We start from the raw sequence: 20102 nt of genomic DNA, 5'->3' as shown, positions 1-20102 counted from the left end.
ACGGAGAGGCGTCTGACGGAAGCCAAGACTCATTCTGGATTAAGAAAAAAACAGCCCATGGACCTAACACCCAAACGCTGAAAGAGACCCACGGGTACTCCCTTCACGTGAACAAATATCTCAAAACAACACCAACGTCTGCTGGACACTGGCCACGGTTAGGAGCCGCTCTGTTGCTTTCCACGTACGAATCCACGTAATTCTCCCGAAGGGAAGGGAGCCACGATGACCCCCGTCTCGCAATGAGAAAGTGCGCACTCAGTCGCGTCGACTGTGACCCCGTGGTCTGTAGCCCGCCAGGCTCCTCTGTCCGTGGGGCTCTCCAGGCAAGAACACTGGAGTGGGTTGCCATCACCTTCTCCGGGAGATCTTCCCGACACAGGGATGGAGCCCAGGTCTCCTGCATCTCCTGGAACTGGCAGGCGGATTCTCTACCCGAGCCACAGGGGAAGCCCATGTTGAGAATACTGACGTCCCAAAGCTCCTAGGGTCCTGGAGTGTTAGTGTAAGTGTAAGTGTAAGTTCCCAAGTGGTGGAACTTGGGAGGCGGGTGCAGTAAAGGAGTCTTGACCCCCTCCCTCCTACCACATACAGAAATTAATTTGGGATGAACCCTAGGCCTAAATGGGAAATCTAAAATAATTGCGGGGGTGGGGGTGAGGGACCTCAAGAGGAAGGGGATACATGTAGAACCGTCTCATGGCTGATTCATGCTGTGTGTAACAGAAGCCGACACAAAGTCGTAACGCAATTACCCTCCAGTGAGAAAGAAAAAGTTATAAAATAACTGCCTCAGCAGCTGGTCCAGCGTCACTGATTATAAAGACCTTCACCTGCTCACTAAATTGCATCAGTGCTTTTGTGAAGCAAACAAACAAAAACTCAAGTAAACCTCAGAAACCGTCAACCACGAAGTCCACAGAGACACGCAAATATGTACGGGACTCTGTGCCTCTGCTCGAGGAGCACGTCAAGCAGTGGGGAGAAGAGGAATGGTTAACAATCAGCACGAGAGCACGCAGGTAGCCGCCATCTGGGGAAGCAGTAAGCGGGACCCCTGCTCTTTTTATTTATACCAAATTAAACTCCAGTCGGACCAGGATTTAAGAATAAACCCATTTAAAAATGAAACTGAAAAGAAAAACCAAAATTAAAATTTTTCATTAGAAATGAAACTACCCCCCGAAAACACCATACAGATATTGTAAGAAAATGAGAGAATGTTCTATTTATGATCTTTGAGTAGGGAAGTCCTTTACTGGGCATGACATAAAATCAAGAAGCCATGTTGGTTTTTTTTTTTTAAAAGGATGCTGGGGAGATTGAGATGGGCGTGTACACACTGTTATATTTGAAATGGATGACCGGAAAGCACCTGCTGCACAGCACACAGAACCCTGCCCAGTGCCACGTGGCCGCCTGGATGGGGTGTGTGTGTGTGTGTGTGTGTGTGGCTGAGTCCCTGCACTGGTCACCTGGAACTCACAAATAAAAAGGTTTTTAAAAAAAAAAGAAAGAAAGGGTTAACTAGGACTTCGCTGTCGGTCCAGCGGTTAGGACTCTGCGCTTCTAATGCGGGGGATGGGGTCCAATCCCTGGTCAGGAAACTAAGATCCCACCCGACGAGCAGCATGGCCAAGACTGTTTTCAAAAGAGAATAGATCTGAACACATGGAAATTTAAAATGTTGATGTGGAAAATATTTTAAAAGATCAACGACAACCTTGGGGAAAGACAGTTTCAATACATAACATGGCCTGAGCCTGGTTTCTTTAATATTTAAATACTTAAATATTTAATAGCAAAGACCAAGAATCCATTAGAAAGAGGCACAAGGATGTGACCCGTGAGGCCCTGGGAAGAGAACTACAAATGGTGATCTCAGCGCACACAGTTGTTCAACCTCCCTGGTAAACGTGCCAATTCAAACAACAACGAGATCCCACAAAGCGAACAGCTGCAGCCCAAAGGATCCGTCTCTGAATGCTTCCAAACACTGATACCAGGAAAAAACAGTCTTACACAAACTTCCCCAGAACAGAGAAAATATTGCCCAACTTTTAATGAGGCCAGCAGAATCCTGAGAACAAAACTTGACGAGGACGTTTCATGAAGGAAAAGTACAGGGTGATTTCATTCACTCACAGAGACGAAACATTCCTAAATGATACATGAATTCACCACTATCAATTTGGGTTTATTCTGGGAATATGTGATTGGTTGAACATTACAAAATCAAGCAATTCTGGGAACTCCCTGGCAGTCTAGTGGTTAGGACCGCCAAGGGCCTGAGTTCAATCCCTGGCCTGGGAACTAAGATCCCACAAACCCGGCAACGTGGCCAAACAAACAAAAGCAAACACTCAAGCGATGCAATTCCGTGTTAACGCACGAACAGAACAGGAGGAAAAAACATCCACCCTCTCAACAAACGCAGAAAAGCGTCTGGCAACACTTGCCAACTCCACTGAGCACTAAAACTCGCAGGAACTAGGAACGGAAGGAAACTTCCTCAATCTGGTAAATGGCGGCTACGAAGCCCTACTGGACTCCATACGTCACGGCGAAACCTGACCGCCTTCCTTTTGAGACCGAGGCCAGCTTCTCTTGAGAAGGACACATGGTGTTTGCTGGCTTTCACTGTTTTCTTTCCACACGGAAAGAGAAGTCCTTGCCCAGGCAGTCAGGTGGGAAAGACAAACAGAAGGAGAAAGAGCTGGCAAGGAGGACAGAAGCCGTCCGTGTGTGCAGGCGCTTAACAGGGAAGCGAGAGAAACCCCAGTGACACGTGCAAGGCCGCTGGAGCCAGGGAAACACGCAAAGATCACCGCTCTCTCTACGGATCCCTCCCAAACGGAAAACATTTCTTTTTGGACTGAAATCACTTATGATAGCATTTTGAAAAATCCAAGCCTAAAAGTAAAAGAAACAGGTATTCGAGACCCCTACGTTGACCAAGGCTGCGAACTATAACTGCAGGATGTGAAGAAGACTTGAATAAACGGAAGCTTGTACTATGTTCACGGACTAAGAGAGTCAGGACGGCGAAGAGACCAATTCTCCCCACGTCCACCCGTAAATCCGATGCAATTCTAACAGAAGTCCTCACTTTTTCCGGGGGGCTCTGTTTGTGGGTTTTGTGTGTGTGTGTAAATTGTAAGCTGATGTTGAAATTCATGTGGAAACACCAAGAGCTAGGACTAGCCCAGGCAGTCCTGAGTGAAAGTGAAAGTCGCTCAGTCGTGTCCGACTCTTTGTGACCCCCTGCACTATTCAGTCCATCGAGCTCTCCAGGCCAGAATACTGAAGTGGGTGCCTTTCCCTTCTCCAGGGGATCTTCCCAACCCAGGGGTCAAACCCAAGTCTCCCACACTGCAGTCGGTCTTAAGGAAGAGCATCACAGAGGACGCACATCACCAGAGGTCGGGAGCCAGCTACGGTGACTAAGGCGATCAGGCTCCAGTACAGTAATAAACCTGACCTCTGACAGAGGAGACAGAGCGGTGCAGTGCGGAAGGGACTGTGTTTCAAAGGACAATGCCAAGTCCATCAGATATCCACGTGAGACAGGTGTGTCCTGACCTGCCTCACACACGGCACAGACGTCTCATCATAAAATCGGACGCCACAACGCCTTTCTCTATAGGAGCCCACAGAGCAGCTCGGCGACTGGGAGGGGCAAAGAGGACGCAGAAGGCCCCAAGCGTAACAGAGAAAACAGCAGTGAACTTACAAAGAACAGCAGTGTTCTGAAGAAACAAGATCCTGAGCGTGGCTCAAGGTCCACCGCCTGGGGACTGAGTGGTAAGGAAATCCTTCCGTTCGGGTTTTAAGATTTTTAATTGTAGTAAAATACAAGTGGGGCTTCCCTGGTGGCTCAGTGGTAAAGAATCTGCCTGCCAGTGCAGGAGATACGGGTTTCCATCCCTGGGTCGGGGAAGACCCCCTGGAGGAGGAAATGGCAACCCACCTCAGTACTCTTGCCTGGAGAACCCCATGGACAGCGGAGCCTGGTGGGCTGCAGTCCATGGGGGTCACCAAGAGTCGGACGTGACTTAGCAACTAAAGAGCAGCAGCGAAATACACACGACAGAAAGCGGACCGTCTTGACCACTTCTCAGGGTCCCGCTCAGACAGTGGTTGTCCTGTGTCTGGCTATTGCACTCAGCACAACAGCCTCAAGGTTCATCCACGCTGAAGCACGTGTATGACCCAGCGGTATCCCGTTGTACACAGACACGCCGCACCTGTTCACCCACCTATCTGCTGATGGACCCTTAAGCTGCCTCCGCCTTCTGGCTGTCGTGACTGACTCTGCTGCTGTGAACACTGGAGGGTCCGTCTGAACGATTTAAAGCCTTGCGCACAGTATGTGTCCTCAGCGCTGGTGACAGATGTAAGGTCTTTTTCGCCTCTGGGCCTGGTGTACAGGACCAACTGCTGCAGCACACAGACCCAGAACGTGCCACGGCTTACTCACAGACAAGTTTATTTTTTGTTCCCAAAGCAGGACTGGATGCGTTGAAGAGGCTGGGGCGAGGGCCCCTTCACAGGTTGGCACGGCTTCTAGTCCGTGGGAGCAGGGGAAAGGGCGGGTGGAGGGGTTTGCCTGGGGAGGCGTTAAGGGCCAGCCTGGAAAGTTCCCCACCTGCTTCTGCTGGCAGGCAGCAACGTGACTGCTCCAGGGGCACGGGCCGCTGGAGGTTGCTGAGCCCCTACTCAGATAAATGGCTTCCGTCCTCTGCCCGGAGGCGGACTCCCCCAGGAAGCGCCGCCCGCCCCCACAGTGCAGGGCCTGGTCACCCCTTCCTCCCAAGCAGGACACACCACGGGGACGGGGGTCTCCCAGCAAGGGCCTGGCCTGGGGCGGGCACTGGGTCACCTGGGGCTCTGTGGGAGGAAGCAGCCTGCCCGAGGGGTCCCTGCCCGGACTTCAGCCAACAGGAGACCGGAGGGGGAAGCTGGAGGGGATGTGAATGCTCCTTCCTCGGGAGGCTGGGGGTGTCAGGGGCCTTTGCTGCTGAGGCCCAGGCCCCCATGTGGCTCCATGGCCTCCTCCCCTCCCCCTGCAATGGGCTCTGGGGCTGTCATGCCCTGGGGCTACGGTTTGGGGAGGACACCTCTCTGAGGCCAGGGTCCCCAACGCTGATGTTTCCAGGAGCCCTGTGCCCAGCCCTGGGACCCTGCAGCCTCACACAGGCCTGGCCGCACCCCAACTCTCTCAGGGCCCTGGGAAAACCTCTGCCAGGTGTTGGGGCTTCCCAGGCTGGTTGGCCCCTGGCACTGGGAAAGCCTGACGTCTGGGGCCAGGGCCACAATGGATCCCTTCTCCTGCCCAGGGTGGGGGTTGGGGGCGGCTCCAGGGCCCAGAGGGACGGGGTGGGTGGAGAGCCAGGAGGAGGCCAGGCTTCCCTCTCAGGCCTCAGCTGCCGCCCTCATGTTGCTCATCCACAAGTGCCCAGCCTGGCCCTGCCAGGGAGGTGCGGGGCTCGGCTGGTGGGGGCCAGCCCAGCCTGACCTCATCCCCAGGGAGGAAAGTACCTTCCCAGGGGCCAAGGAGTGGGCACTCAGCCCCCCTGTCCTGAGCTGGAAGCCAGGGGTGGGGAGGTGCCAGGTGGGGTCTGGAAGGACATGCACTGACTGGGCACCACCCCCGGGACCCTCCCACCTTTGCCCTGTTCCCTGAAACACGCCCCGCCACACGCAGCACCCTCGGATTCTGGCAGGGGGACCTGCTGCCCGCCCCCCTCCCAGCCTGGGCCTCTCTGCCCAGGACCCTCTGCCAAAGGCAGGGCTGAGGAGGTAGGGAGGTCAGAGCCTGCTGGACCTTGGGTAACCTGTACAACTTCCAAGACTGGGGATTCGAGGCGTCCCCCACCCAGGTGGGCCTGCATGAACCTTGGCCAAGGCGGTGACTACAAGCCTGCTGGGGCACTTGCCCGGCCCTCCCTGGTGGCCTGGGTCCCCGGTAGCGTCCACCTCCGCAATTCTTAGCCTCTGCTGCCCCCACGTGGCCACTCAGCATGGCTGCGAGAAGGCTCTGCTCAGGGCCCCCTACCCAGGGCGCCAGGTGTCTCCAGGCTGCTCCCTGACCCTCGCTCCTCTCAGGCAGAGCCACCAGCCCTGGGCAGCAGGCAGCAAGCACCCACCTCCAACCCACAAGCCCCGGCACTTCCCCGTCTGAGACCTCTGATGGAAACCCGGCACCATCCTACCCAGGCCCCCCAGAGCACCCATTCAGTACCCTCACAAGAGGCCTGGGTCCTGTACACTTGCCTCCGGATAGTCCTGGGCAAAGGGTCCAGGGGCCTGGACCAGCTGGGCATGGCGCTCCCACACTGCCTCTGGGGCTGGGCTAGAGCTGGGTGCCCAGCGTAGTGCCCCATGCACGCTTCCGCTCCCATGACACAGTCACTGTTCTAGATCCCACTTTACAAACGGACGGTCGGAGCCTGGGGACAGGCCAGTCACTCTCGGTGCCGTGCACCGCCCAGGGCGACCACTGGACTCCCGGGGATAAGGCACGCCACGAGCACAGACACCACAGAGGGGCACCAAAGCTTGTTTTCTGCCTCCACAGGCAAGGAGTCTGTCAGGAGACGTTCCGTAAGACTTGGAGTTACAAGACTGGAGCTTAGAAGGTCCACGCCCAAGGCTGGACCCAGCCACAGTCCCGGGCAGCCAGGCCCAGGGCCTGGGAATCAAGGCAGCTCGGCCCTCGGGCTCACTGCTGGGTCAGCAGGCTCACACTGGGGGTCAGGGGCACGGGCACGGGATCTGAGGTACTGGCCTTTGCACATCAGGTGCTGGCATGTCAGGATTCGGGAGACAGGCCTCAGGATTCGAGGGTACAGAGCCCAGGGCCTGGAGAACTAGGGTTTGGGGTATGCAGGAAACAGAGCCACGGGAGCTCCCCGGTTACAGTTCGGGGTTCGGGCCTTCGGTGACAGAGCAGGGCACTCGGCTTGAAAAGCTCAGGTACCGGGTGTACGGGTTCCACGTGTCTGGCGCTAGGAACCCGAGGATTCAAGTACTGGGGTGCAGGCTCCTGGAAGTTTGGAGGCTCGGCTTTGGCCTCGGGGAGGCCCCGTGCATCTCGCGCCACTGGCCAAGTGTGCTTCGCTCAGGGCTGCGAACCCCAGACGGCCCTGCAACAGAGTTGCGGTCTAGCGCAGGCACGGTGGTCCCACGCGCGCCCGGGGTGGGGGTGGGGGTGCGGGGGCGGGCCCATGAGAACCGAGGAGGAGTGGACCGGGCCTGGGAGAGAGGGGTCTCACGTGTTGCTCTTCCTGCGGCGTAGGAGCCAGTAGCCAAGCCCAACCAGGGCCACCAGCCCCAGGCCTCCAAAGATGATGCCCAGCAGCACCGCGTAGCTCCGTCCTGGAGAGGTGGTGGGCTGTGAGTGCGCCTAGCAACCAGGCGCAGGCGTGCGCACACGTGCGCGTGGGGCGGACTTGGGGCGCGGGCGCGTGGGCGGGGCGAGGCAGTGTGCGTGGGCAGGCCAGGGGCCGGTGGGCGGGGCTAGGCCGACTGATGGGCGGGGCTAGGCAGTGTGGGTAGGGCAAGGACTTGTGGGCGGGGCTTCTGGTGGGCGGGGTGTTCTCACCTGGCTGGCACGTGGGGGTGGGCCAGGACCAGGTGCCGTCAGCCTGGCAGGTGCTGGCGTCTGCCCCAGCCAGGCTGTAGCCGTTGTTGCAGCGGAAGCGGACGGTGGAGCCCACCAGGTACCTCTCGCCCTGCTTGTGTCCGTTGGCAGGCGGGGCCAGCCAGCCGCAGGACACCACTAGTGTAGGGGCGGGGCGCAGACATCGGACCTGAGCTCGCGCCTGCTGCCACCAGCCTGGGGGGCCATGTCCCAGCGCCAGGCGCCCTCCCCCTCGCCCGCGCCTTCCCCCCAGCCCCGCCCCGCTCACCGGGCTGCAGGCTCTGCACGCGAAGCCGGTGCTGCATGTGGGCCACTCGCGAGGCGTTGCCCACGCTCAGGCTCCCGGTAGCCGCCACGTCGAATTTGCAGAAACTGTCGTCCCCACACAGGTCAGCTGCCGCACTCGCCTGGCTGGGGCTCGCGGAGCTTTCCTCGGGGAAGAGGGGCAGGAAAGTGGGGTCATGCTTAGGCCGTTCCTTGAAGTTTTCCACCAGGAACTTGGAGTCATAGGTGAGCAGGGAGGAGGCATTCTGCACGGCCCCTGGGAAGACAGCATCAGGGCTGGCGGGTGGGAGGGTCTGGGGGCTCCCCGCACCTCCACCAAGCCCTTCCCAGGGCCGTGCCCTCTGTGCTCCTGCCTGTGGCCTCTTACAGTCAGCCCCGAACCGGAACAGTTCTCGAGAACTGGCGCTGGGTGGCAGGACCTCCCCACTGCGCAGGGTGAAGTCATCGGTTGGGTCGTTGTTGAATGTCCCGAGGAGGCCCTGCGTGTGGGTCAGGAACTTTTCAGGCAGCAGGACCGCCACACTCAGGAATGGCCCTTGGAGGCTGATCTCCAGGCCGGCCTCTGACGTCAGCATGACTGATACTCTGTTCCCAGCGGCTACCGACAGGAACATACCTGGGCACACGTGGAGGTGGGGTCAGGGTCGCCCCTGTGGGCGCTGGGCTCTGACCCCACAGCCTTGGGATGCGTGGGCTAGCACCGTGGGCTTCAGGGCCAGGAGGGAGTCCCCAGGGCCCAGCCTACCTTGACACTCCCCCACCCCGGGTGGTGGGTCTGAGTGCCCAGGCCCTGAAGGGAGCTCCCACACCAGGGTCCTGTGAGGGGGGGACTGGCTGTCGGCCCTCACACCCTGACTCCACCCTGCGCCCCCTTCCCTTCCTGCCAGGACCCCTAGATGGGGCCCCCAACGTTCCACTCACCCTTCAGGTCCATCCAACGCTGCTCCGCAAAGCTGAGCACCTCCTGGTTCAGCAGCACCTGCAGGACCCCCGCCCCGTCCCCCAGCCGGACCTCTACCACGTCTGAGTTGGCCTCCTGGACGGCCACCGCAGTCAGCCCCGTGCCTCGGTCCTGAGAGCCTGGGATGATGGGTACAAGATGGGGTCCACCGGGCTCAGACTCCCCCTCCCCAGGGATGACCCTGTGCCCCCCAGAGCCCCCGGGGCCCAGCCTCACCCTCTGGCGTCACCCTGGTCTGGGTCCGCGCCTGCACCCGCAGGTCAGTCAGCGCTGCCTCCAACAGCACGTACTCGCCACGTCCGTTGAATGTGAAGTTGGTGCCGTCGAAAGTGACAAAGTGTGGGTCCCCGAAAGCGGAGGCTGGGGGGATCGGAAGGTGAGGCGGGTTGTCCTGCCTCTGCCCTGGCCAGCGCCCGCCCAGCCCAGCACCCACCCAGGCGCGGGGGCCGGTAGCTGCGGCAGTCGCTGGAGGGCCGTCTGTTCATGTAGCGGAAGCACTCAGGTGCCCAGAGGCAGCAGTGGTAGAAGCTGATGACGTCGTAGATCCAGTGGGAGAGGCCCGGCACGCGGGGTGGCACGCGGTAGGGGGGTGAGCCCCAGTCGTGGCCGCGGTCCGGGGTGCTGCCCCCGGTGGAGTCAGCAGTCAGGAGCTGCGTGCCGTCCGCAGTGTAGCAGCACTGCTGGCCCGAGTAGTACCGGGGGCTGCGGGCACAGGCGGGTCAGGACGGCCCTGGGTCCGGCCCCGCCCCTCCCGCGCCCCGCCCCCTCCCGCGCCCCGCCCTCCATCTCCGGCTCACCTGGCTTGCACCGAGCGCACGCAGTGCACAGCGCCCGGGTGGTAGGTGCACACGCTGCCCTGCTCCAGGTCACAGCCGTAGTCTGTCTGCAGAGGGGCTGGCGGCTGTCACCTGCACGGGCTCGGGGCTCCGCCATCCCCTACCCCTCCGGGGCCTCGGACCCCCAGCCTCACCTCCCAGGCCTCCCCCTCCCCTCCCTGTGATGCCTCCAGTAGCGTGGCCCTTGCTGGTGGGGGCAGCCGGCCCTAGCCTGCCCCTCACCCACTCCCGTCCCTGTCTGGGCTGGGGGGCTCACGTGGAAGCGGCCGGAGTCAGCCCGGGCCTGGGCCAGGGTGCAGGGGCAGTCGGGCAGCTCCTCCAGGAATGTGGGCAGCTGGTCCTCCAGCTCCTCCCAGGCCAGGCACTGGTTTCGGGCCCAGGCCACAGGGTCCATCCGGAAGTCTTCACCCAGGTGCCAGGCCAGTGCGTGCTCGTTGCTCCAGATCGCTTGCACATCCCTGTGGGGGACGCACGCACGCTGGGGGCTGCCCTCCCTGCCCCAGCCCTGGCCCCGCCCCGCCCCACACCCCCCTCTCCCGTAGGGCAGCAGACAGGCCCTGGGGTCGTCCTCCTGGGCGGTCCTTACGGCTTCCCTGCGCTGTGTCTGCTGTCCACGATGCGGAGGGAACCCACTTCCCATCTCTGGAAGTTCTGCGGGGCAGGTTTCGGCGTGAAGGTGAAGGAACCGGAGTTGTGGATGTTGGTAGCCAAGGAATACAGGTATGACCACGCTGCTGCCCACTGCTGGGAATACGGCTTCCCTGAGGGGGTTGGCAGGGGGAGAAGGCCTCATCAGCCCCGGCGCCTGACCCAGGAACCCCGGGGGCACAGGTGGAGGTGGGTGCCACAGACAGATGGCCCCCACACGAGGGCCTGCCCTGCTGGGGGAGGGAGCCAGGCCAAGGCCTGCTAGTCCTCCAGGGGCTCTGAGGATGGGGCGGGGCACGTCTTTCCTATTTCCAGGACAAGCTGTGTATCCAGGAGCTGCAAATGTCTGCACCTCCTCCAGCCCCCCTCCAGCCCTGGTACCCAGGCGGCCACTCCTCCCTGTGCCGCTCGAGCCAGCTGCCCTCTCCTGCCAACACCTTCCGGCTCGAAATCCCTGGCTGGATTCCCCCCACCTGGAATCTCCTTTCTCCCATGTCCGTGAGCTCCAGGCTCCCAGTGGGGGTCGGGGCATGACCCCTGCCAGCCTCACCCGTCTCCTCGTAGCCCCACAGCTCGATGGTGACGGTGTCCGAGGGCAGGGCCGAGGTGTTCCAGGTCAGGGTGAGGTTGCCCTGCGTGCCAGGAGTGCCGTAGTACTGCCAGCGGGTCTCGTTCACCAGCTGGCTCTTCTCGGAGTCCGACACTTTACTTGGGTGCACTGGCGGGGGGCGGGAGGTGAGCTGAGGGAAGGCCTGGGGCCCAGGGCGTCCAGGGGAGGAGGTCCGGGGCTCTCTGAGCTGTGGGGACGTCCCAAGGCAGTCCCTCGGGAGCCATGGTGCCCTTGTAGTAGGAAAGGTCAGGGGCTGGGAGAGGAGGGGCCCTGATCTTTGCCCCCGGGCTGGCTCCTCCCCTCCCTTGGCCAGAGCAGACCCCCCCACAGTCCTCCTCCCTCTGGGCTGGAACCCCCGTGTGGATGCCAGTGGGTGGAGAAAGGAGTCTGGGGAGCCCACACCCGGGGCAGACCTCCAGAGCGACCGGTTCGACCAGATTATCACCAGGAGCGTCCCTGTGAGGGCACCGGGCCCGGGAGGGTGCGTCACCATCAGGGCTCACCAGAGAGCCAGGTGCCCGAGCGCGGGAAGGAGCGGCCGTTGTTCATGGAGAGCGTGAACGGGATGCGGCCGGACTCGTAGAGCAGGGGCGACACGCAGTGCACTCGGCCGGAGGCGTCCACGTAGCCGTGGGTCTGGATGCTCTCCTTGAAGCTGGAGGGGCAGAGGGGGTGGACAGGCTGGGCCTGCGGGGGCCGACCCTCTCCAAGGCTCCCAGCCTCCTCCCAGGGAACGCATCAGGCCAGCAGCCCCAGCCCTGGGTCCTGGGGCCCCACCCAGCCCACCAGGGGGTGGGCCCCAGAGTGCCCCCTCGGGGGCCTCCCACCTGCAGATCACGCTGTCAGCGGGATTGGACCAGTTGAGATGCCGGACCACAAAGTCCTTGCCCCCCATCATGGAGCCAGAGTAGGGCGAGATCTCCAGGCAGAAATCCCGGATGTCCACGCAGCAGCTGGCCAGGCCAAAGCAGGTCGGGTGGCAGGAACATGGCCCGCTCTGGTCTCCGCAGCGCTGGGAGCAGCTCAGCTGGGCACCTGGAGTAGAGGGCGTGGAGGGCCATGTGGCACAGGGTGCCCGCCTTGCTCTCCCCGGGAGCCCCTTACAAGTAGCCCCAGGAGAAAGCTGGCCGGGAACGGCGCTGACCACCACAGGGACACAGCGGAAACCCGCAGGGCTCGGAGTCGGGGGCGGCGGGGTGGGGGAGGTGCTGGCGGTTAATTCTTAGTTCGATGGCCTGAATGACTGGCTGGAATCGGCGGAGATCTGAGGACATGTGAAATCACTCAGTCGTGTCCAACTCTTTGCAACCGCGTGGACTGTATAGCCCACCAGGCTCCTCCGTCCATGGGATTTTCCAGGTGAGAGTACTGGAGTAGGTTGCCATTTCCTTCTCTGCCTCCCTCCCTGGGCAGACTGGCTCTCAGCAACCAAGTCGGTGTGCTCGATGGCCACAAGTGCCTGACCGCCCCCCACATGGGCCGGGAGCTGCCTCCACTCCCTAAAACATCAGTGGACCCGCAGCCTGGAGAAGGACCCCCCGGCTCGCCCGCCTGGGGTCTGGGAATGTGGCTGCGAAGAGTCCCCCTGGAGGCCCACTAGGGGCTGGTGCCGGGCTGAACTTGTCCATCTCTCTGCTGGGCATTGCAGGCTTGCCCACCACGGGTTAAGGTCCTGAAGGAGCCTGCCCCACCCTCGGGGGGAGAAGGCAAGGGGCACTCCCCTCCTTTTAGGGGACACTTCCGGCAGAGGACTCGGCCTGGCCAGGAGAGGGGAGAGGGCAGTTTGGTGGGGGGGCGCTGTGGGGAGCCGACCCACTGGGGCTGGCCTGGCCACGCGGCTTGGAGGGTGGAGCCCGGGGGATGGTGCAGGCCCCTGTCCCCTCTGGCCCGTCCCAGCCTCCCCCCACCCCCACCCCGGGGCTGGTCAAGGGCCAAGCCTGGGCCTGAGCCACCACTGCGGTCGTGCCTCGCGCAGTGCAGGGCCTGGCACTCAGGAGCGTCAATAAATATTTATTGACCGAGGCTGTGATGGCCTGAGGGTGGGGCAGGAGGCTGAGTGAAGCCCCAAGTAAGATAAGCGGCAGGGGGATGTCGCTGCTTCCTAGGATGGGAAGCTGGCCGGGAGGGGGTTGGGGAACGGGTGAAAACCAGCCTGGCCCGGCCCGGCGGGGGTCAGGGGCCTGGCTCCGGAGTCCAGGGCCTTTCCCAGGACATCCTCGGGCTCAGCCCACCCTGAGAGGGACCCACTGTCCTGCCTCCAGCTGGCCAGGGGGCCCAGTGGGGCTGAGGGCTCCTCCATCAGGGCTCAGGTCTCACTCAGTCCAAGGGCTTGGCTGTGCTCACCCTCCTTGGCGACCTCCCTCCCGGCCTGCGACCCGCCTTCTGGCTCCCAGCTAGCTTAGAGTAGGCATAGCCCAGAACACCCCCACCCCAATCCCGACCAGCAGCCCCTTGGCTCTGGGCTCCCCAGAATTTCTTATTCTTCTTAGCACGCCCCAGGATGGACATGAATTTGAGCAAACTCCAGGAGATGCTGAAGGACGGGGAAGCCTGGCACGCTGCCGCGCATGGGGTTGCAAAGAGTCAGACACGACTGAGCGACTGAACGGCATCAACCCCAGTGTGGTCACAGCCAGACGGATGGACAAGAGTCTGAGCCCGGGGAGGTTCTGCGCTGGGTCTGACTGCAGCAGGCAGACAGGGGGACGGAAGGGCAGGGCAGCGGCATACCTGCAGCAGGCCGGAGGCCCGGGCCGGGGACAGTCGCCAGCAGCAGCAGGGCCCAGGGCAACAGGGTCGGCTTCATGGTGCGGCCCGTCTGCAGACGGCGCAGCAGGGGCCGGGAGGTGGCGGGTCAAATATTCCCCAAGCCCGCCCCGCCCCGCGCTGCCGCCCCGCCCCGCCCCGCCCCGCCCCGCCCCGCCCCTCCCGGTCCCCTCTCAAAGTCCACAGGTGCCCGAAGCGCCAGCAGGGCTCAAGCTGCCCCGTTAGCACATTCCTGGCCCTCCGGCCCCGGACCCAGGGGAGGGGACCGGCTTCCTGAAGCCGGACGTCCGGGGGCGGCCGCTCAGACCCTGGATCCCAGTCCCCACCCCCCACCCCCTAGGCCTGCTCCGCCGGGCCACACTCTTCGCGGGGGAAGGGATGATGCTGCGGTGGGGAGAAGGCACGGTGGTCCCTGCCATCCCGGGATTCCAGCCCCCCGGGGTCCTGGGGCCCCAGGCCTCGCACCTCAGCTGCCCCACAGGGAGCTGGGCTTCCCAGGTCCTCCCCACAGCCGGGGTGGGGTGCGGGAGCTGGCACCTTCCTGCTGGTGCCTGCCTGCAGCCTGCTGTGTAGGCGCTAGGGGAGGGCCCCGACTGGGCGAAGGCGGAGATGCCCCCGGTGGGTGGAGGGGAAAGAAGGGGGGAGGGGGCGGGGCCGGGAGCCCCTTGCAGGTGAACCCTGGGGGCAGCGTGGGGGGCTGAGGCCGGGACTCTGGTCTCCTCTCCGCAGGGCTCTCTGGGCTGCTGGCGGGGTTCTGGGAAGAAACGAAGTCATCTGTGCTCTCCTGCGGCGCCTCTGCCCGGAGCTGGGAGCCAAACAGGAGCCGCCCCTGCCCTGTCACTCTGCGTTTGCATAATCTCTCCCTTGTTCCACACCTCTGTTCTGTTTATGCAGGTGTGGAAACTGAGGCCCAGACGGGGAGAGGCGGCGAGGTCCCTGGGAGAGGTGGTTTCCGGGAGCCTCCAAGGCCAGGGTAGGCGGGGAGGAACCAGGTCGGAGACTCACTCGGGCCCTGCCACCTGGGCTGGGTCTGGACAGTGGTGGCTTCTCAAGGCAACCGAAGGGCACAGGGCCCTGGACCCCTTAGGGAATTGACGCTAGCGGTGGGGGGTTGGGGGGGGGGCCCTGGGCTGTGGGAGGCCTCGGGGCCCTGGGGGGTCAGCCAGCCTGGTTCCCTGTCGTGGCCCGCCCTGCTGCCCCCCGCCCCCCGCAGCGATCCAGAGAGCCAGCAGGGGTGGGGGAGGGGGGTGTAGCCACAACTGCTAAGCAGATGCTGGGCACCCACAGCACTGCTGGGGCCAGCTGCCCCGGTGGTCCTCAGGTCCCCAAGCCAGCCTGGGGGGGCTGGTACTGGGACTTGCTCCAGGGCCCTGACCATGGCTTGGGGAACACGGACTTGAAAAAATGCACAGCATGAGAGTTAAGTTTTATTTGGGGCAAAATAAGGACTTTTTCCAATTGTCACGTATGGATGTGAGAGTTAGACCATAAAGAAGGCTGAGCGCCGAAGGATTGATGCTTTTGAACTGTGGTGCTGGAGAAGACTCTTGAGAGTCCCTTGGACTACAAGGAGATCCAACCAGTCCATCCTAAAGGAGATCAGTCCTCAGTATTCATTGGAAGGACTCATGCTGAAGCTAAAGCTCCAATACTTTGGCCACCTGATGGGAAGAGCCATTAGAAAAGACTCTGATGCTGGGAAAGACTGAAGGCTGGAGGAGAAGGGGACAGCAGAGGATGAGATGGATGGATGGCATCACCGACTCGATAGACGTGAGTTTGAGCAAGCTCTGGTGAAGAAGGAATTCATAGGGCCTGAACTCCATCTTAGGCCTGTTCACTGCTGATCATGCTGGGCCACCTTTCCAATGGACTCTGAACTCTGTGTTTCAGATCAGATCAGATCAGATAAGTCGCTCAGTCGTGTCCGACTCTTTTCGACCCTATGAATCACAGCATGCCAGGCCTCCCTGTCCATCACCAACTCCCGGAGTTCACTCAGACTCACATCCATCGAGTCAGTGATGCCATCCAGCCATCTCATCCTCTGTCGTCCCCTTCTCCTCCTGCCCCCAATCCCTCCCAGCATCAGAGTCTTTTCCAATGAGTCAGCTCTTCGCATGAGGTGGCCAAAGTACTGGAGTTTCAGCTTCAGCATCAGTCCTTCCAAAGAAATCCCAGGGCTGATCTCCTTCAGAATGGACTGGTTGGATCTCCTTGCAGTCCAAGGGACTCTCAAGAGTCTTCTCCAACACCACAGTTCAAAAGCCTCAATTCTTTGGCGCTCAGCCTTCTTCAGAGTCCAACTCTCACATCCATACATGACCACAGGAAAAACCATAGCCTCGACTAGACAAACCTTTGTTGGCAAAGTAATGTCTCTGCTTTTGAATATGCTATCTAGGTTGGTCATAACTTTCCTTCCAAGGAGTAAGCGTCTTTTAATTTCATGGCTGCACTCACCATATGCAGTGATTTTGGAGCCCAGAAAAATAAAGTCTGACACTGTTTCCACTGTTTCCCCATCTATTTGCCATGAAGTGATGGGACCGGATGCCATGATCTTCGTTTTCTGAATGTTGAGCTTTAAGCCAACTTTTTCACTCTCCACTTTCACTTTCATCAAGAGGCTTTTGAGTTCCTCTTCACTTTCTGCCATAAGGGTGGTGTCATCTGCATATCTGAGGTTATTGATATTTCTCCTGGCAATCTTAATTCCAGTTTATGCTTCTTCCAGCCCAGCGTTTCTCATGATGTACTCTGCATATAAGTTAAATAAGCAGGGTGACAATATACAGCCTTGACGTACTCCTTTTCCTATTTGGAACCAGTCTGTTGTTCCATGTCCAGTTCTAACTGTTGCTTCCTGACCTGCATACAGATTTCTCAAGAGGCAGATCAGGTGGTCTGGTATTCCCATCTCTTTCAGAATATTCCTCTGTGTTTAGTGCCTATGAAAACAACAATAGAAGGATAAGACCCCCTCCAGACAGGGGAACCTTGAAGATCGTTTCTAGGTTACTCCTAGCCCAAGAGAAAACATACACTGATCACCCTTTCCTCCAGACAGGCCATAAATTTTTCTGTATCTATCGGAGTGTAGCCTCGGGCTTATTGATTATCGGCTAACTGTTTGACTGACACATGAGCTCAGAGCCCGTGACTGCTCTGAGGGTGACTGGGGTTGCATTTTCCTTGGTTTATGTGAGTCTCAAGGAGACTTTGGGGTGGTGGGTTCAGACACGTACACACAGGCGTAAAAGATTTCACAAATGCTGGTCGGGTCCTCGGCCAAGAGGAGACTGCCTCGGGCCCGCCGGTGCGGTAAACTGCAGTCCGCTATCTGCGTTGTTCTTGTTCTGAGTGAGCGTGTTTCCCGGAACGCGTGGCACAACACTGGGAGATGCTGAGGGGCAGGGAGGCCTGGCGGGCTGCAGTCCACGGGGTCGCAAAGACTCGGACACGACGGAGCCACCGAACGACAACCGAGGCCTGCAGCCAGGAGACAGCTCCTCACACGGCTGCGAGAGACCGTCCCAAAGCAGCAACGGGGAGCCCGCTGTACGTGTGACTTTGGTGCAGGGGAGGCGCGTGCAATCAAGGACGTATTTTTACAGAGTCTCGTGAAGCCTTCGCTGGTCACAAGAAGAGTTGTCACCATGAAGGATTTTAGAGCTTTTCTAGATATGAGGAGGTACAAGAACTGGGCTTATCAAGTCAGCTCCTGAGAAGACCTGTCCTGCCAGTTTCCTGGAGCACAGAGGGCCCGGTTCCTGCTCTCCACCCTGATCTCCTTCAGCGGGGGTTGGAGGTCAGCTGCTGCAGGGGCACATGACTTAATCCTTGTGGAGGCAGATGCGAGCACCCTTGGCGGGGGCCACTCCCTCACGGTGATAAACTTGACCGTACTTTGGGAGGCATTTCGCAGGCCGTTTGCGACCATTTTGTGCCACTTTGCTAGAAGGGCTCATTCCTGGGTCTGCAAAGACTGCAGACAGGCCACTCGGTGGGCTGTTACTGGACTAAGTCTGTCAACAGTAACCGAGGACTCTGGACCAGCTGTCTTACCCCGTGTGGGAAGGTCCGGGAAAACCCCCGCCTGTTCTGTCTTGCCATATCTAGAGTTACACTATCACAATCGTTGATCGCATGCGAATCAACTGCTTCACGTCCCCTAGTCATCATTTTTGTCGGAGGTTCAGTCGCGCATTTGGTAATACTAATACTAACACAAGAGACAATAATCTCATAAAACATTCAAAGTACAACTAACACAGCTAGCAGTATTTTAAAGTCACAAGTAAGAATTAAGCCAGGAATTTCCATTAGGTGTAGCCCAGTATATCCTCAGGCCGTCTGACATAGTACAGCTCTATCTTTCAGGGATATTAGCATCAGGCTCCCAGCCTAGTGTTTCCTAGTGTTACTAGGCTGGCTATCCTTAGTATAACTTAACTGCCTCCAAGATAAAGGAGGCCTTAAATCTTAAATGACCACAGCCTGGTTGTTTTATTCCTTGACTGAATGTGCTTGTTGCTCCGACTGAGCTTGAGTGACTTGGAGGGAGATCCATATTACGGCTGGGGTCAGAGCAGGCATTCTTAATTGGCCAGCTGAGAGGGTCCCACCTAGTGATATCAAAAGTAGCCCACAGGGGACTGGACTTTCTTCTAGAAAACGTTTCTAAGGGTCATCCCGTTAGAGCCTTGGGGTGGAGAAACCCACCAGGGAACCTAGACGTTCTAGACACAGGTGACTGGCCACAACCCAGGACTTGGATCGGTTTTTTAAAACTAGCATAGGATCATGTTCAAGAGAGAAAAACATTTGATTTATACGCAAAGGTCTGTGAAGTCAAGACAACATCATAAACGATCATACACGTCAGGTCCAGCGTCCTGGGTGAGCTACTTCTGAGGTCATCTTCCTCTCGTCCTGGTCTAAGTGTAATTGCCTCTGAGCATCCTTTTAAGGTGAGTCTGACATCGGCAGTGCTGTCTGTAGACCAGGCTGGTGCAGGGGCCAATAGAAGAGGGGATTACTGCAAGGGTCAATTTCCCTTCACTTTCACTGCACATGAGCTAGTTAAGAGTCACTGATAGAAAGCCCTTCCACCCAGGCTGGAGACAGTCCTTTCTGGTATACACAATCCCCTGTTTGGAGGTTGTGGAAATTGAGATTACTGAGATAAGCTTCAGAAATAAAATTTAGAATGTCCTTTTAATCATTCAATTAACTTTCCATTAACATAGCATAACAGCAAGGAACTTATCTGGGAAGTGAGTCAGTAAATACAGACCTCTGTTAACAAAACTGGGATTTAACATTCATTGAAACGTAATCTGTTTCTCTCTAAAATTATTCTCATTTCTACCAAATATATTCAAATTAAAACTAATTTGTTTGCAAAAATAAGTCTGATCTAAAAAAAAAAAAACCTTGGCCTGAAAATTTATATAACTATAATTGGTCATAGGGTTTTGCTTTACTGAAATTTTTTATAAGGAGTGTCAGACTGAACTTCTTAAAAAAACAAAGACCTCTCAGGGCCAGGAAGGTCAGGCCAAGAGCTTATCACATGTCTCAACTACATATCGAGGTGAATTCCTCCCTTTACAAGGTTGCCAAAATACCTTGAGATTTTTATACCTGATGGTGAAGTAGCTTACCTAATTTGTCTGTTAAAGCTGCTGGAAACCTGAGAGTTTACAAACTCTGGAGGGAGCCAATAGAGAAAAAAAAGCTAAATATTTCAATTCTGCTTGCAAAAGTATAATTTACCAAATTACTGTAAGTCATAATTAGTTTGAAAGGAATGTTTTCCTTACTCCTGTAAAACAGATTCAACCCAGTAAGTTCTGATTACAGTTGATAAAGTAACGGGGTTACTGCTGTGACATACCTCACTTGCAGATAATAACTAGAATTATGACTGACATTTGACCAGCACCTGTCAGAATTTTAGGAACTCCATATACATTTTAAAATATGTATATTAGTAACATTTGCCATACACTATAGCCCGAGAAGACTATTGCTCATTTGACAATGCTTCCCATGTAATGCAACGTATGAGATTTTAGGATTTGACAATACTTCCCATGCAATGCCACGTATGAGATTTTAGGATTTGACAATGCTTCCCATGCAATGCCACGTATGAGATTTTAGGATTTGACAATGCTTCCCATGCAATGCCACATATGAGATTTTAGGATTTGACAATGCTTCCCATGCAATGCCACGCATCAGATGAAGCCAGTCTGTGTCTCTCTTTGGGATGTTTCACTTTCACTTTTGGGATGTTTCAGGAAGGCTCTTTGAAGCACTCAAAGTTAGCGAGAGGTCAAA

At 58.1% G+C, this 20102-nt stretch overlaps 1 protein-coding gene across 1 annotated transcript; it reads right to left on the bottom strand.

Moving 5' to 3' along the window:
• Positions 1 to 6546: 6546 nt before the first annotated feature.
• SUSD2 (sushi domain containing 2) lies at positions 6547 to 13819 on the bottom strand. Its single transcript, XM_086346071.1, has 15 exons — positions 13716 to 13819; positions 11813 to 12020; positions 11489 to 11640; positions 10926 to 11093; positions 10314 to 10488; positions 9984 to 10185; positions 9689 to 9774; positions 9325 to 9593; positions 9108 to 9251; positions 8852 to 9010; positions 8298 to 8546; positions 7914 to 8186; positions 7607 to 7783; positions 7278 to 7380; positions 6547 to 7148 (listed from the first exon to the last, which is right to left on the bottom strand). Exons 1-15 carry the CDS (start codon positions 13789 to 13791, stop codon positions 7124 to 7126), a joined length of 2466 nt encoding a protein of 821 aa, XP_086202197.1. The 5' UTR covers positions 13792 to 13819; the 3' UTR covers positions 6547 to 7123.
• Positions 13820 to 20102: the final 6283 nt, after the last annotated feature.

This window comes from Bos grunniens, chromosome 17 (assembly GCF_055505025.1).
Source record: "Bos grunniens cultivar Pamir isolate PY7600 chromosome 17, Bosgru_T2T1.0, whole genome shotgun sequence".
NCBI lineage: Eukaryota > Metazoa > Chordata > Mammalia > Artiodactyla > Bovidae > Bos > Bos grunniens.
This window is presented reverse-complemented; position numbering and strand designations above follow the sequence as displayed.

Bases quoted from the DNA above. Each gene is read 5' to 3' on its own strand.
- SUSD2 (XM_086346071.1), bottom strand. From the start codon at position 13,791: ATGAAGCCGACCCTGTTGCCCTGGGCCCTGCTGCTGCTGGCGACTGTC. The intron at 9,594-9,688 runs GTGAGCCGGAGA...CTGTGCCCGCAG, and splicing joins GTGCGCTCGGTGCAAGCCAG to CCCCCGGTACTACTCGGGCC. The intron at 8,547-8,851 runs GTGAGTGGAACG...ACGTGTGCCCAG, and splicing joins GCGTTGGATGGACCTGAAGG to GTATGTTCCTGTCGGTAGCC.